This window comes from Engraulis encrasicolus, chromosome 8 (genome assembly GCF_034702125.1).
Source record: "Engraulis encrasicolus isolate BLACKSEA-1 chromosome 8, IST_EnEncr_1.0, whole genome shotgun sequence".
In the NCBI taxonomy this organism is placed as follows: domain Eukaryota; kingdom Metazoa; phylum Chordata; class Actinopteri; order Clupeiformes; family Engraulidae; genus Engraulis; species Engraulis encrasicolus.
Window position 1 is genome coordinate 42,508,285 of NC_085864.1, and position 15,406 is coordinate 42,523,690.

Below are 15,406 nucleotides of genomic sequence, written 5' to 3' on the forward strand. Positions count from 1 at the left end.
TCAATGTGCTTGAGAGGAAAGTAAGAGAAGAGAGAAGTAAAATATTATAGAGGGCAGAAAGTATGAGAGTAGGCTACTAAGTTGAATGTTTTTCATTTATTTTAAAATGTGTCATTGTTAGGGCAGTTCTAATTTGAACAGGAAGCTGTTTCCAGCATTTGGCAGCATAATGGTACATTTCACCCAGTCTGGATGTTACCCTAGACACAACCAGTAGAGGATACTGTGAAGACTCTGAGACATCTTTTATGATAATACTGCTCTAGCATATCTGCAAAATACAGTATGTAGGCCGGGAATATTCTATTGAGTGACAACCAGAGTTTGAAACTCAATTCTAAACCTCACTGGAAGTCAGTGTAACTTAGTGATGGGAACGTTAATGTCCTGTACAGCAACCACATCTTGCTCTGTGCTGTAGTCAGACCCCTGCCTTCAGTGGTTTTCAGAAAGATAGAGCTATGGATATTGCTGCTATAGCAGGCCGTTCCCACAGACAACATACAAACTTTCCCAAGGACAAGCTTTCGTGTGTGTGTGTGTGTGTGTGTGTGTGTGTGTGTGTGTGTGTGTGTGTGTGTGTGTGTGTGTGTGTGTGTGTGTGTGTGTGTGTGTGTGTGTGTGTGTGTGTGTGTGTGTGTGTGTGTGTGTGTGTGTGTGTGTGTGTGTGTGATATGGAGGGCTGTATCTCTCCACAGTGCAATGTAACCACAGTCTTCTGCAAAAATGTGATGACTTCCACGCTAATGTTGAGTTCTGATAAGTGCAATCTTATCACACTCATGAGCTTATTTGCACAAACAGTAACCATCACTATATTGAAGTTAAATGCCTTAAAGTGTCCATATCATGCTATACGGTAAATCATATACAGTATCTGTCAGGTCCATTAAAGTCACACAAAACATGTTTTGATTTAATAATTGTAATTACTTCTCATTATGAATAAAATAAATAAGGTTTTCAAGAAAATAAGTACAATACATAATATTCTTATTACAATTTTTTTATTGACTTATGAAGGAAAGGAGGGACAAAGGAGGACAGTAAAAGAGGAAAAAGATGAAACGTGTATTAGTCATTAAAGAGTGCATAACTGGAATTATGATGTTAATCTCATACACATAGTTTCTTTCTATGTAGGCAAACAAAAATATGAGTACAGTGTCTGGTCATCTCTAAAGTAATCTCACTCACACAGCCATCAAAGGTCATCAAAGTATTACTGAAACTGTAGACAGTAAATCCAAAATATACCCTGCAAAGACTCCCTCAGATTACCAAAGAAAGTGCCATAGCCTAATGAAACTGTTTGTATTTTTAATAAAGCTTATTCCAAAGTTTATTTTGAAATCCAAAAGAGGGATACAAACCTACAGCATACAATATGCAGTATGCACACATAAATTAACATTTTTACATGTGTTTTGCTGTAATTTTTGAGAACTACTCTGCGGTTCAGCTTGCTCTTCTCACAGTCTTATCTCTTTTCGCTGTTGTCAGTGTTGCCATGGAGATGAAAATTGTGCTGAGATCATTTGCACGCAGATTACAATCTGCAAAGTGCATGTGGCAGTGACACAAATGAGTCAACAGTGGAAAATGCACATTAACATACAGTACACGCACCACAATTCTGGATTATAGAGAATTTTACCCTTCTTCACCATGAACATATTTTACCCTTATCACTACCCAATTACTACGCCAACAAGTAGATTACCAAATAAATGGGTAGGCCTAGCCTACTAAGTCGGAATCCTTCAGTCTTCCTAACATACCCTAAAATCTATCCATCCTCCACATACGGAACTAAGCGCTTAGGAGAATTTTCTTCTCTCTTTTGTTCAGACCTGTGGAGATGTGGACATGTGGCCATTTAGAAGTCACCAGTGTTGCTATTAATTTGAGGATAACTTTGAGGCTAAATGCGAGCGAGCAGGCTAAATGCAAGCAATACTATGCTAGGCTAATATCCAGAGGCCTTGAGGTATCCCTTCTTAGGTATTGTTCTCACAACAACATGACATTCCCATCCTAGCCAGAAGGGAAGCAGACCGTGCATTGCTTTTGACCTGACTAGTTGCAACGCTGAAAGTGTCACGTCACTAGGAGGGCACAGCCTGGCTACTTTTCTTCTCCCTTTTGTCCAAAGCTGTGGAATACCTTTTTCATATTCCTTTATTTTCAGCCTTTTAGTTTTTTTTATAAAGTACAATGCAATTCAAATGTATTATTGAGGTAAACCTTGATACAATAGCAGTTACACTATTGAATTGTGACATACTACATCACATTGTGCATATAAACCATTCTCCTAGTCAAAACACATTCTGGCTGCGTTTCAAGCAACAATAAATTATGTAGCAAAAAAAGGTTAATCCAGGCAACTCCAAAGAAACAAAGAGGAAGGGAATTTCTTAAGCATTTGTTAGCTTACGGCTAAATCATGATTTAACCCCTTAAGGCGCGGCTTTATAAATTCGTTGTTACCAGTATGGTAATGACCAAGTCGTGGTGCATTACTAAAGGGCCTGTGTTGTGTCATAGTATTGTAGTGCTATGGTAGTTACATTTCAGTGATTATTACAGCATGCCACTGGAGGTACGGGGCTAAGGGGCTAAAGAGCCGGAATTGTTTTGACCATTGCAGGTCTTCATCAGGGCTTAGTCTGTGGACACAGGTGTATCACCTCACCTACAGTACAGTACTTTACTGTATAGTGACATCAGGGTCATGTGCTGCCTAGTAACAAGTTGTCTCTACACTTGGGCTTGCATGCCCATGGGGACCCCGGTTCTAGTCCGGATGGGGTCATTTCCCAACCCTACCCCATCTCTCTCCACACTCGCTTCCTGTCACACCTTCACTGTCCTATCTGAAATAAAGGCACAAAAAATCCCATAAAAAAAAAAAAATATATATATATATATATATAATAACATTTCAGTATCAGTATCATATACAGTATATCTCGATAACATTTTCATATCAGTTTATTAATATGTGAAAGATTTCTGTGTCTACTTTGCCACAATCTTTTACCTACATGTAACAACACTTGGCACATTTTGGAGTAGCTGATGGTCTCCACATAGCTGTCTGTGAGACCAAAAGATGAAACCAACTTTTAGCAAGTCTCTTCTGCCAGAGTTATGCAATTATAAGGTCATGATGGTTTTGCATGATTACGGAAGCATGCATATATATGTCACTGCACTACTGAACTCTCTGCAGAGTCTGGACAGAGCCTCATTGGGGATAGTAGAAAATGGCTTCACCAGTTATGATCATCAGTCTCATATCGATGATATTAGTGGACCAGGCACAGGAAATCCCAAACTTGGCACAGAAGCTCACAATGGAGACAGAGCAACATTGCTTATTTGAACTACAGGGACAAACGGCTTACTTTAAATTTATGTCTACTAATCGACATCAACACAACTTCACTGTCATTTTGTTGAGGTCTACTCACGGTGGCTACTTGTGTGTCATGAACTCAACTGATCCAGCACAGGTGTGTCGATCGGAGCAGACTGACCGAGTGGAAGTGGACCTGGGCAGGCGAGAATTCATCCTGATGAACGTATTGCCTTCCGACAGTGGAGAGTATGTGACTGAGCGCTGGGCAAAGGGCAAGCTTAAGGAGAAGAGAGTGTACAGCCTGGTTGTTTGTAAGGATGAGTTCCATTTTTACAAACCCGGTTCTAAACTTGAGGGGATTATTAAAGACACAAATGGAAGCTATGAAGACAGACTCCAAATATATTTGCAGAAGCACATTTTGAAACTATTTGACGATATTCTTCAGACAACTTTGGTGCTTGAAACTAAGCTATCAGTGGAACCTCTTGTGGATGGACAGAGAGGTGTCGTGGATATGTCCAGTAACAGCACCACAGCCTGGTTCTCCATTGACCTTAAGATGTTGAACTCTCGAGGGATTTATGTGTTTCTCCTTTGGAAGGGGGAACAGTGTAGAAAATGGAGTACGGGCGGCGATGTTTCTACAGGCGTTAGATGGATAATCTGTGGCAAGTCACATTTTCTAAAACCAAGCGACACATTCATCCTGCCTTGCTGTGGTCTGACTGAACAAACGGAGCAGATTAAGTGGGAGACTCCAGGTAAGGTGTTCTATACAGACGTGTCACCATCGCTCAACATTTCCACTGCAGAAAAGGAGGAAGACATGTACATTGAGGCAAACAATTACTCTCTGGTTATCCCATCTGTGAAGGTCAAGCATACAGGTAGATACAAATGCACACCGGATTTTGACCTTTTTCTTTCGGGACAACCGCAAGTCTTTGTTTGCCCTGACCTGGAGGCCTCAACTGTCGTGTTCTCAGTAGGGGGCGCAGCTGCTCTGGTCTGCGGTGCTGAACTGAATGTCATTAGAGCGACCTGCAGTTTTTATCGCCATGTAGATGCAGAGCTGACTCTTGATCCCAAACAGATGGAGGCCATCAAAGATGAGTCAATGGACAGAGGGACAATGTCCAACAGTCAGTTCTCCTTGACCATGTCCAACCTGACTTTTAATGACAGCGGACTGTATTATTGCCGTGTGTGGGGATATGCTGAAGATGACACACTCTTTTGCTTTGACAAGAAGATCTACCTGCTCCTCGAGTATCCATTTGGCACCCACTCCACTTTCTACAGGGTGTACTCTGCACTGATGGGATGTGGGCTGCTGGGGATGATCTGTGCTGTGATGTCTGTCCACCTGAAGATCAGAGGGAGAGAGCAGCACTCCCAGGAGACACAGGGGAGAACAGCAGAGCAGCCTGGACTACCCATGAGGAAGAGGAAGGCTAGGGGAGACAGATCTGCTAGTGATGATGTGAGTACTGCTGAAGACAGGGTCTTAGAGTGAAATGACCCCTGTAATCTAGATCTGCCGCAGAATCAGGGCTTTGAACCGTTATTTTTTTCCAAACGTTCCGTTCCGAACAGAAACGGAATTATAACGTTTCTGGTTATGAGTTCCACCAATAAATTGACGTTCCCGAACCGGTTAGAACAAAAAAATATTGTTCCCGGAACGGTTAATTTCGTTCCTGTCAGCTGATTACTCCCCATAGGCCTAACTGACGTTAATTAACCAAGAAAGACGGAAGTGCAAATGAGTCAGCCTACATTCCGAACTGTTTATTCAAGCGGATGAAAAGAATATCCTCCAGAATTTTCTCATTCAGGGACACCCTAAGCAGAGAAGCGGAGAATAAACCTCAATCATGAAAACGTGCGCTCCACGCTGACTTGGGTCACGGGGAGCGCTATGATGGACATTGTGAGTTTGTGCATATACGAAGCGACAATGGATGCCCAATAACGTAGAACATTCTCGGTGCGCTTTACACACGCTTCTCTGCAATGTCAATGATGCAATGGAAACTCTGCCTTTTTGTATGACAGTGGTTTCTCTTATTTAAGATGTGGAGTGGATACTTTGTAATCCACATTCCACAGCTTTCTCTCCATTCAGTTAGAGAATGTCTGATGTCACACAGGACGTGAACCTCAGCCGCAGGGCCGGTTTTTAGCATAGGCCGGCTAGGCGGTCGCCTAGAGCGCCATGTGAAGAAGGGGCGCCGAAATGGCGCTCTCCTATGCATAATTTTGCGATATGAAGTTTTTTTATGAAGTCGCAATCAACAAAGAGTGGCGAAAGCGCTCCTCACGGCAAAGCGCCCCTCAGCCAATAGTAATATCTCTTCCAACTGTCTCTGGGAAGTCTGTGAACCAATAAACAGACAGTTCTGAGAAGGGGGGCGGGACGAGTGACAGCTTGCGCTCTATTTTGAATTTGGAGACTCACTCGAGAGACAGAGGGGTAAGCGCAAACAGTTGTGCTGCTCTGCTGGATGGAGATTATTATGTTCTCATTAAACCACTCATTGCATGATGCAGGAGTTTCAGAGGGTGTTTTGGAACTATGTGATTTAATCAGCAACCGTTTGTGATTATGGAAAGCCTAAAAGTTATGAGGTTACTATTTGGAATTAGAGAGAAAAAGAGCTTTGTTTTTGATCAGAGAAATCGCTAGTTAGCATGCTAACATTAGCCAAGTATGCCAAGCAATGAAATCCAGTAAAGTAGCTGTTAGTAGCCTACTCACTACTCACTAACACCACCCTGCTATCATAATACTTGCTTAGGTTGACAAGCAATGTAAAGTAAGACTGGTGCAATGTTTAAAACAATTTTAGCTGCCATATCTCCTTCCATCCACATGAATTACCTGCTTGTTGTAAGCTTAAAAAAAACATTAATTTCCAGACCAGAATGACATAGCCTACATTAATCATGTAACAGAACCATGCACAGCAGACAAGTGAGGCTATTTACTATATTTTGTATATTATGAAATTCAATAGCGTGACAGCTCTCCTCCCTTTCTCTCACCCTGTCCCTCCAAACACATAGATAGCCCCCTTCTCATTCTCCTACTCACAAATGCACCACTATTTCCAGTCCAGAAATGAAATTGGTTTGGAAGACAGCACAAATGTGTAGCTTATTAAAATTATGCTGCCATGCTTTGTGATGCTATAGATAGTGTAGATCAATGCAGACCTCCTTGGTAGGCTTATTGTCTACACATGCATTTTACATGCAAATGTACTGTATCACTCTCCTGGCATTTCAATTTCACGTTACAATTCAAACACATTGATAACCTCCCTCTCATCTGGGGTTGGGGGCCCCACCACCATCACATCCAACACACCACACAGTGAAGCTACTTTCACGCGACTCAATCTGATGTGTTGGTCGCCTGTCAAAAACAACCACAGATCCATTTGATGAAAAACGGTTATTGTTCTTGATGCTATTTAGTTAAGCTTACTAAGGATATTAGTCTTGTGTTCTGTGAGGTATAAGAAAGATTTTTTTTTTCTTTCAAAGGTAAGGGGGGGGGGGCGCCAGAACTCAAACTCGCCTAGGGCACCAAATAAGCCAGAACCGGCCCTGCTCAGCCGTCATGGTAAAGTGCGCAGGAAAATAATTACTTTTTTTTTCAGTTTGAGGAACGGTATTAACCGGTATTAACCGGTTACCATTATTTTTAAATAAGTGTTCCCGTTCCAGAACATAAAAAATAATAAAGTTTCCGGTTTCGTTTCTGTTCCCTGTAAAATACAAAAAGTTCCCGGTTTTCGTTTTCGTTCCTTGAACCGGTTCAAAGCCCTGCGCAGAATAGTATTGTAAAAATGCTCTCACATTTTTGTCATATCACTGTAGTGACTATGATACATTGTATTAAGTGGATCAGTTAAAGCAGGGGTGGGCAACCTATGTCTTGAGGGCTGGTTACAGGCCTTGAGGCTATCTTTTCCAGCCCTTGGCATAATTTTAATGTTATGCCGTTTCACAAGAAATAAGACATGTTTTGTAAATAAATGTTGGAAATTACATTTTTAGTACAATCAAGCTACATTTTCAAGCGACCTAGTGAAGGTGGGGTCTGTTGTAATGCTGACCGCCTTCAATATAGGCCTGAAGTGCAAGGGGAGGTCCTGGTTTGTATTCAAAGTATGGCCCTTGGAGGACTTAATGAAATTTGAAGTGGTCCCCCAAATGAAAAAGGTTTCCCACCCCTGAGTTACATTTTAAGGCAAGGCAAAGCAAAGCAAATTTGTTTTTATTGCACATTTAATACAAAGAAGAATGTCCACACACTGCTCCCGTGTTGCTTTTTAATTTTTTTCTCAAGTGAGACTGTCTGATGAAGAGCGACTAGCTCGAAAGCGCTCACTTGAGAAAAAAAATTAAAAAGCAACACGGGAGCAGTGTGCGGACATTCTTCTTTGTTTTTACAGTAGTCTGGCCTTTTATCATGCACCTGCGTCTTTGATGTGCGCACCACTAACCTACTGACAGCACATTTAATACACAAATGCAGTTCAATGTGCTTTACAAAAATAGAAAGATAAAATATACAGATTAAAGAGCATGAGCATGGCAACTGAAATGAAAGAAACTCTGGATTAATAAAAGAAAGAATCTGAGAACAGCTTCATCTTGAGTTTGATTTTAAAACTATCGATGGCCTTGTGTATTCACTTTTACAGTTGTATTCTGTTATATTCTATAGATAGCTTGATTATTTTCACTGATTTATTTCTCCTCTGTTAATTGATTTCTGTTGGTGTGTGTATTCAATTTTACAGAGGGCCTAGTGTTATTCTGTTATATTCTATAGATAGCTTGGTTGTTTTCACTCATACATTTCTCCTTTGTTAATTGATTTCTATCTGTGTGTGTATTCAATTTTACAGAGGGCCTAGTGTTATTCTGTTTTATTCTATAGATAGCTTGGTTGTTTTCACTCATACATTTCTCCTCTGTTAATTGATTTCTGTTGGTGTATTAGATGTGTACTGTAAATTATTCTTTTTCAAGCATTTCATGAGTGTCTTTACTTGTGTGTTCTGATAATGTCCATATGCTAGCAAGAATCAACATTGAGTATTGCTGAAAATCAAAATACCATGCAATTTAATCTTGAAAAAAAATCTTATGTTGTTTCTGTATATAATAGGCCTATGCATACTCCTATTCTCCTATTCTATCTTGCCATTGTTCTCTTTCTATATTTAGCTATTTTTAAAAAAAAAATTCAAATAAAGCATCTAGACATGCTATCTAGAGTTGTGCGCTACCTGTACACCTGCCCCCACACCAAGTCTTGATCCATCAGGAGATTTATCTTTATGCATGATGTTGGTGTGTATGTACTAATATGTATGGTGTCATTACTGTGTACACTGAAGAAACAGTTTCTATTAGAGTTTTCAATAGTTTTACATTCTGTCAATTTGTGCGGATTCATACACAGCATTAACGACACAGAGGCCACTCTAATGCCATTTCCAAATCAGACAACCACCGCACTGTTGGAGTGGAAGGTATGAACAAAATTCAAGAGACACCGCACACTGTTTACTTTTCTTTACTTTATTTCTCGGAGCGAAAAACGTGTTTCGCCCAATGCGTCACGCAAAGGGCGAAACGCGTTGTTCGCTCCGAGAAATAAAGTAAAGAAAGGTAAGCAGTGTGCGGTGTCTCTTGAATTTTGTTCACTGATTCACCTTCTCCTGCCTCACACCTGCACCTGCATTACTGAGGGCTTGTGCACAAGGACTCTCTTGAACTTTGTATAGTGACCTATCATTGTGCAGTCATAACTTTTCCATGCAAACGCTGTACAAAAAACGCTTCCGCACCGCTTGACACAGAATTTGACACAAGTACATAATGTACACTTTTCTTGCCAACCAAACTCTTGTTTTCCTGAAGTGTGAAACCCAAAGAAAATTCAATGACAGAAGAGTGTGACAACAATACGGTCTGTGAGTGCCAGAGCCAGACAAAAAGGCTACTGTCACTGGTCTCTCATAAATTAAAAGTTAAAATAGACATTTGCAGCTACAAAGAAACCTGTTCATTATTTCATTATTTCATTCATTCATGCATTCATTCATTCATTCATTCATTCATTCATTCATTCATTCATTCATTCATTCATTCATTCATTCATGTATTCATTCATTCAAAATACATATCTTTGTCAACTGGTGTTAGATTTGCTAGATGCCATAGCGTCGTGTTTTGAGGTCTGGCTGCGAGGCCTCTGAAGAATGGCTAATATTCTCGGAGGTGATCCAGTATGACTTTATGGCTGGGTGTTATTTCAAGAGCCAGCCTACAAAGTAGGATTAAAAAGTTAATTAATCCTAGAGTCAGCTGATGCTTAAAAGAATCTTGAGCAAGCTGTGACTTTTCTAACCACTTTCGCGGTCCGCTGTCAGAAAACCCCGAATGTAAGTTTCGCCTGACGGACCCGTATGGGAAAAAACTTCTCATAATGACATCTGACTTTACACACACCAGGGGACATATTCACATTTGTATCGACTGTTGGCACTCTAGGATGAAAAGCATTCAAACCGTGAGGGGAGTAACATTACGCAACATTTTGATGACAGTGTAGGTTTTGACACAGGCATGTCTGCAGGCACTTTGCAAACTGAGGGTCGCGCCTCGAACAAGGTTTGCCAATATTGTGCACTTGTTAGCCACTGTGCAAGTTTCATAAGGCTCAAAGTGCAAAGTACAGTGAGTTTTGCAACTACAAATGTCTATTTCTGGAAATTCAAAATTACGGACATGGAGAAGATCTACCTTTTCATGTCTGAAAAGTGCAATTTTCTCAGTCATAATGAATGCTTAATTTGATGGTGGTGGTAGCCTAGGTACAGTATTTGTGGAAAAAGTAAACATTTTTGAATTCTGGAAAGAAACTTCTAAAAAAAATATTACACAGTGCACCATTAAGATGATTATAAATATTACAATAGCTTTTTTTGTTAAGTTTTTATTGCTAAAAATATATTTTTTGTGTGTGTGAATTGGGAGCTGTGTCCCACTGGGCCTGGGCCCTGGTGACCCGTCCCAAGTGGCCTCCAAGCCCTAACGCACGCACACACACACACACACACACACATACACACACACACACACACACACACACACACACACACACACACACACACACACACACACACACACACACACACACACACACACACACACAGATATAGTATACTGTATATTGTTGAAGTTCACCGTCTTGGTCAACACTTCTTGCGTGTTCAAAATCCGAGTCAAAAGAATCAAAAACTCCAAATGTCAAATTAATCTATTTATTTTCTAAAATTATCAAATAACAAAATGAAAATGATCAAATAACAAAATGACCACCACTGGTACTTTCCAGAATACCAGCAATGGCCCATGTATACACAGTAGATACTACAGCTTTTTAGAACTGCAGAGTCCACTAAATGACAAAATTGACAGCGAAAGCATCTTACGGAGCGCTCCTGAGTTCCTGTACTAAAATCTCCCTGACCAAACAACAGAATTACCCTGTTCAAGGCGACATTAAAATCCAGGAACTGCCTAGTTCTCCCTGTGTGTCTGTATTTAAAGAGATATATGGGATACTTGTGTATGGGTGTGATTATGTGTAAGCAATTACATTAATTGTTGAGTACTAAGAGGTGAGCCTAAACTGTGTCGTGTGTAATCTGCTGTCATCATCTTCAGACGTGGTCCAGGTGCTGGTTTCATCGCTCTAGGTCCTCATGACCTCATCTGTGGGCATCCTGAGTCCTGTAACTTTGATTAAACAATACGCATACAGCCAGCACATTCATTTGACATCTTTGTGGGTCCTTTGTACTGAAAATATTGAAAACCAATGTTAGTGCCTTCCCATTGTCACCTACTCCAGGCCTTCTAAAAGGATTAAGTGAAACAGTTTAGCCTCCGGGGTGACATCACTGTATCCTGTGCCCTAGAAAGAATGATACTTCAAGGAGTTTGTTTGCACATTGTTGTTCTTCCTGTATATTCTTTGGACTTCAGACACCTTCTCTAAGGAAAATAAGCAAGTAGTTAATGAAACATCAAAAGACTGGCTTGAGTGCCCACAAACAGAAAAACAAGACACATTTATTTTAATGTTTTTAATCATAACCAAATATTGTAGAATTTCCTTGCAAGCACAAATGAATTACTGAACTACTTGTTGTAAGCCAATGCATTAAATTTCAGCACCTCAGAATCTAGCCTATTTGTCCAGCAATAAACACACACACACACACACACACACACACACACACACACACACACACACACACACACACACACACACACACACACACACACACACACACACACACACACACACACACACACACACACACACACACACACACACACATTTTCAACATCTCATTCTCAATGTACACTCTTTCATCACCTTAAGCTTTCCCTAAAATGCAGCCAAATCCCCCCCACTTCTCTCCCTCTCTCTCTCTCTCTCTCTCTCTCTCTCTCTCTCTCTCTCTCTCTCTCTCTCTCTCTCTCTCTCTCTCCCCCCCCCCTCTCTCTCTCTCCCCCTCCGTCCCTCGCTCTCTCTCTCTCTCTCTCTCTCTCTCTCTCTCTCTCTCTCTCTCTCTCTCTCTCTCTCTCTCTCTCTCTCTCTCTCTCTCTCCAGACATCTGATAAATCTCTCTCTCTCTCTCTCTCTCTCTCTCTCTCTCTCTCTCTCTCTCTCTCTCTCTCTCTCTCTCTCTCTCTCTCTCTCTCTCTCTCCCCCCCAGACATCTGATAAACGACATGATAGTGTTGCCAAGTAAAGCAGATTCTTTGTTTTAGTCTGGTCTGTAGCTAGATTGGTCTAATGACAACCACTTAATAGCTCTTTTCAATGTACCATGCATGCATGTACAGTGCAAACATACTGCACACACACACACACACACACACACACACACACACACACACACACACACACACACACACACACACACACACACACACACACACACATTCACACACACACACACGTATGCGAACTCTCTATCTCTAGCGTATCTAAACACAGCGCTTACAGTAAGTACAGAATGAACTTGTTTGTGCGTGCATGTGTGTGTCCGTGCGTGCATGCTTGCGCGCTTGCACGTTTGCGTGTGCTTGTGCTTGTGAGTGCACATTCAACTATTCCAGTCATGAATAGCCACACTAGTAGTGTCAGCAATGATCGATTCGGCGATGCGAATCGATGCGGGGCATGGACGATCCAGAATCGATCCGGCAAGTTCCAGAATCGATCCGGCAATTTTTTTACGTTTCAATTACTTCCATGGATATTTCGGGAGCAAATGAATGTTAAATTAAATAAAAGCACTTCAAAACATTGCAAGACTGATACAGACTGATGCAGAAAACAGCCAATAGATTGTTGCTCAGTATCTGACTACTTGTATTGCCTCATCTTTGACTGCTTTGCTTTCAGTAGAAATGTAATGCATTGCAATGCATTGTAGAATTGAATTGAATCGGATCAGATCGAATCGAATCGAATCGAAACGAATCGCTACCTCCCGAATCGTGATCGAATCGGATCGTGAGGGCAGTGCCGCTCCACACCACTAAGCCACACTGGAACAAGAGTAGCCACACTGCAGCAGTTAACTGTGGGGCTGGGGAAGCTGAGTTCCCTCTGCTCTCCACTTCCACCCCGGTCTGAACCCCTACACCAGGGGTGGGGAACCTATGCCTATATTGAGGCCGTTTTATCCGGCCCCCGATATGATTTTAATGTTACGCAGCTTTACGTGAAATATGACATTTTGTGAAGGAATCTTAGAAATTACATTTCCAATAAAATTAAGTTATATTCAGGGGACCTAAGAGGTGGGGTCTTTTTTTGAAGCTGTCTACCTTCAATATAGGCCTAAATTGCATGAGGAAATCCTGATTTGTGTTCATAGTACGGCCCTCTGAGGACTTTTACGGTCCTTGTGGGAATTTGAAGTGGCCCTTCAAATGAAAAAGGTTCCCCACCCCTGCCCTACACCTTTGCCCCCACTCTGGTGCACTGGTATCCCAGTGTTCTTTCACCCCACCCCCGGCCTCTTATCTATAGCCTGTACTCCCACCCCTCGGGTGTGTTTCTCAAAACCATAGTTGCTAACATCGCTAGCTACTTTGTTGTTTCCAACACAATTTTCCATTGACAACTACCCAAGTTGCTAGCTGGCTAACAACTACGCTTTCAAAAAACGCACCCCTGGATTGTACCCCCAGGGCCCTATACAAACCAATGGTCTAAGTCCCCTGGGTTGCACCCCTACTCTTTGCTTGTGATCCCTCCCCTGTACCCATACACCTGTAGCCATGGCCTGTATACTGTACTCCAGGGGTGGGGAACCTCTGTCTCGAGGCCCGTTTGATTTTAATGTTATGCAGCTTCACATTAAATATGACATATTTTGTAAAGGAATCTTACAAATTACATTTGCAATACAAATAAGTTATATACAGGGTTCCTAGAGAAGGTGGGGACTATTTTAAAGGTAGCTGCCTTCAATATAGGCCTGAAGTGCAGGGGGAAATCCTGGTTTGTGTTCATAATACGGCCCTCAGAGGACTTTTATGGCACTCGAATGAATTTGAAGTGGCCCCTTGAACGAAAAAGGTTCCCCACCCCTGCTGTACACTATATCTCCAATGACCCCAGACCCACAGCTCTACTCCAAAACCTTCACTCAATCTCATCTGGTGTTCATGCTCAAAACACCATGGGATCCCATATAATAGGGAAAAGATCTATGAAAAAAATTGCATGGCTATGCAAATCTTTTATAAACTTCCACTTTTAATTTTATGGCACTGTATTTGCTGTATAATTAAGCACTCCAAAAGTGCAAATCACAGGCTTCACGTGATAGTTAGAGAGGAGCAGGAAGACAGAGACAAAAGCAACAAAAAAGAAACAAGACACACATGCAGCGGTAACAGCATTCATACACATTCCTTTTAAAAAGTCCAAAAGACTATCTATCTTTAATGTTTATGTATGCATTACATGGACTGTGTATGCATGCTTTAATTTTATATAAAGTTAGGCACACATAAGTTTCATGTATCTAAATCTAGGTTTGCTATATCTTTCCCCAATGGGATTTTGTCTGATATAGTGTGATTTGAGCATGTGAGTACAGTGTGTAATGTGCAGTATATTTCACCGTGCTCTCTGCAGAGTGCCAGGCTGGGACTTTTGGATCCAACTGCACGCAGGTGTGTGACTGCCCCGCCCATCGTCACCAGTGTCACCACGTCACCGGGAGATGCACTTGCCCACCTGGTTACTATGGAAACCGGTGTGACATCAGTAAGTGTGTTTCACGTATGGAAAGTGAAAGCAAAAGTTTAAGTTGTGATTTTTACATTTTTCAGTAATGAGGTTGTGGTTTCATAATATTTGTGTGATTTTATTGATTCAGAAGGAAATTAAAGAATTAGTGATTGTATTCAGTTTGTATTGGTGTGTGTGTGTGTGTGCGCGTGCGTGCGTGCGTGCGCGTGTGTTGTGTGTGCGGGTGCGTGCGTGTGTTGTGTGTGTGGGTGCGTGCGTGTGTTGTGTGTGTGTGCGTGCGTGCGTTTGTGTGTGCGTGCGTGCGTTTGTGTGTGTGTGTGTGTGTGTGTGTGTGTGTGTGTGTGTGTGTGTGTGTGTGTGTGTGTGTGTGTGTGTAAGGGTGTCGTGAGGGCACGTTTGGCCCTCACTGCAGGCGCAGGTGTCGCTGTGCCAATGGAGGGCGCTGTGACTTCATGACAGGAAGCTGTGAGTGCCTGCCTGGCTTCCTGGGAGCCAATTGCAGCATCCGTAAGTAATAAATACAGTGTATCCAATGAAACACAACGGTCTTATAGTATAAGTTAAGGTAATGTAAAGTAGCTTAATGTAAAGTACATACCCAAAGGTAGATTGATTTTCTGGTAAAAAGTAAAAGCTTACAACAACAACACGCAATA

The 15,406-nt window shown here is 41.6% G+C and overlaps 1 protein-coding gene across 1 annotated transcript in view; it reads left to right on the forward strand.

The window, feature by feature from the left end:
* The window catches only part of megf6 (multiple EGF like domains 6), a 121,330-nt gene that overhangs the window by 83,009 nt on the left and 22,915 nt on the right, over positions 1-15,406 (forward strand). The window contains exons 21-22 of the mRNA XM_063204632.1: positions 14,634-14,765; positions 15,129-15,257. Coding sequence (XP_063060702.1) covers positions 14,634-14,765; positions 15,129-15,257 — 261 coding nt within the window. The remainder of the gene's footprint in view (positions 1-14,633; positions 14,766-15,128; positions 15,258-15,406) is intronic.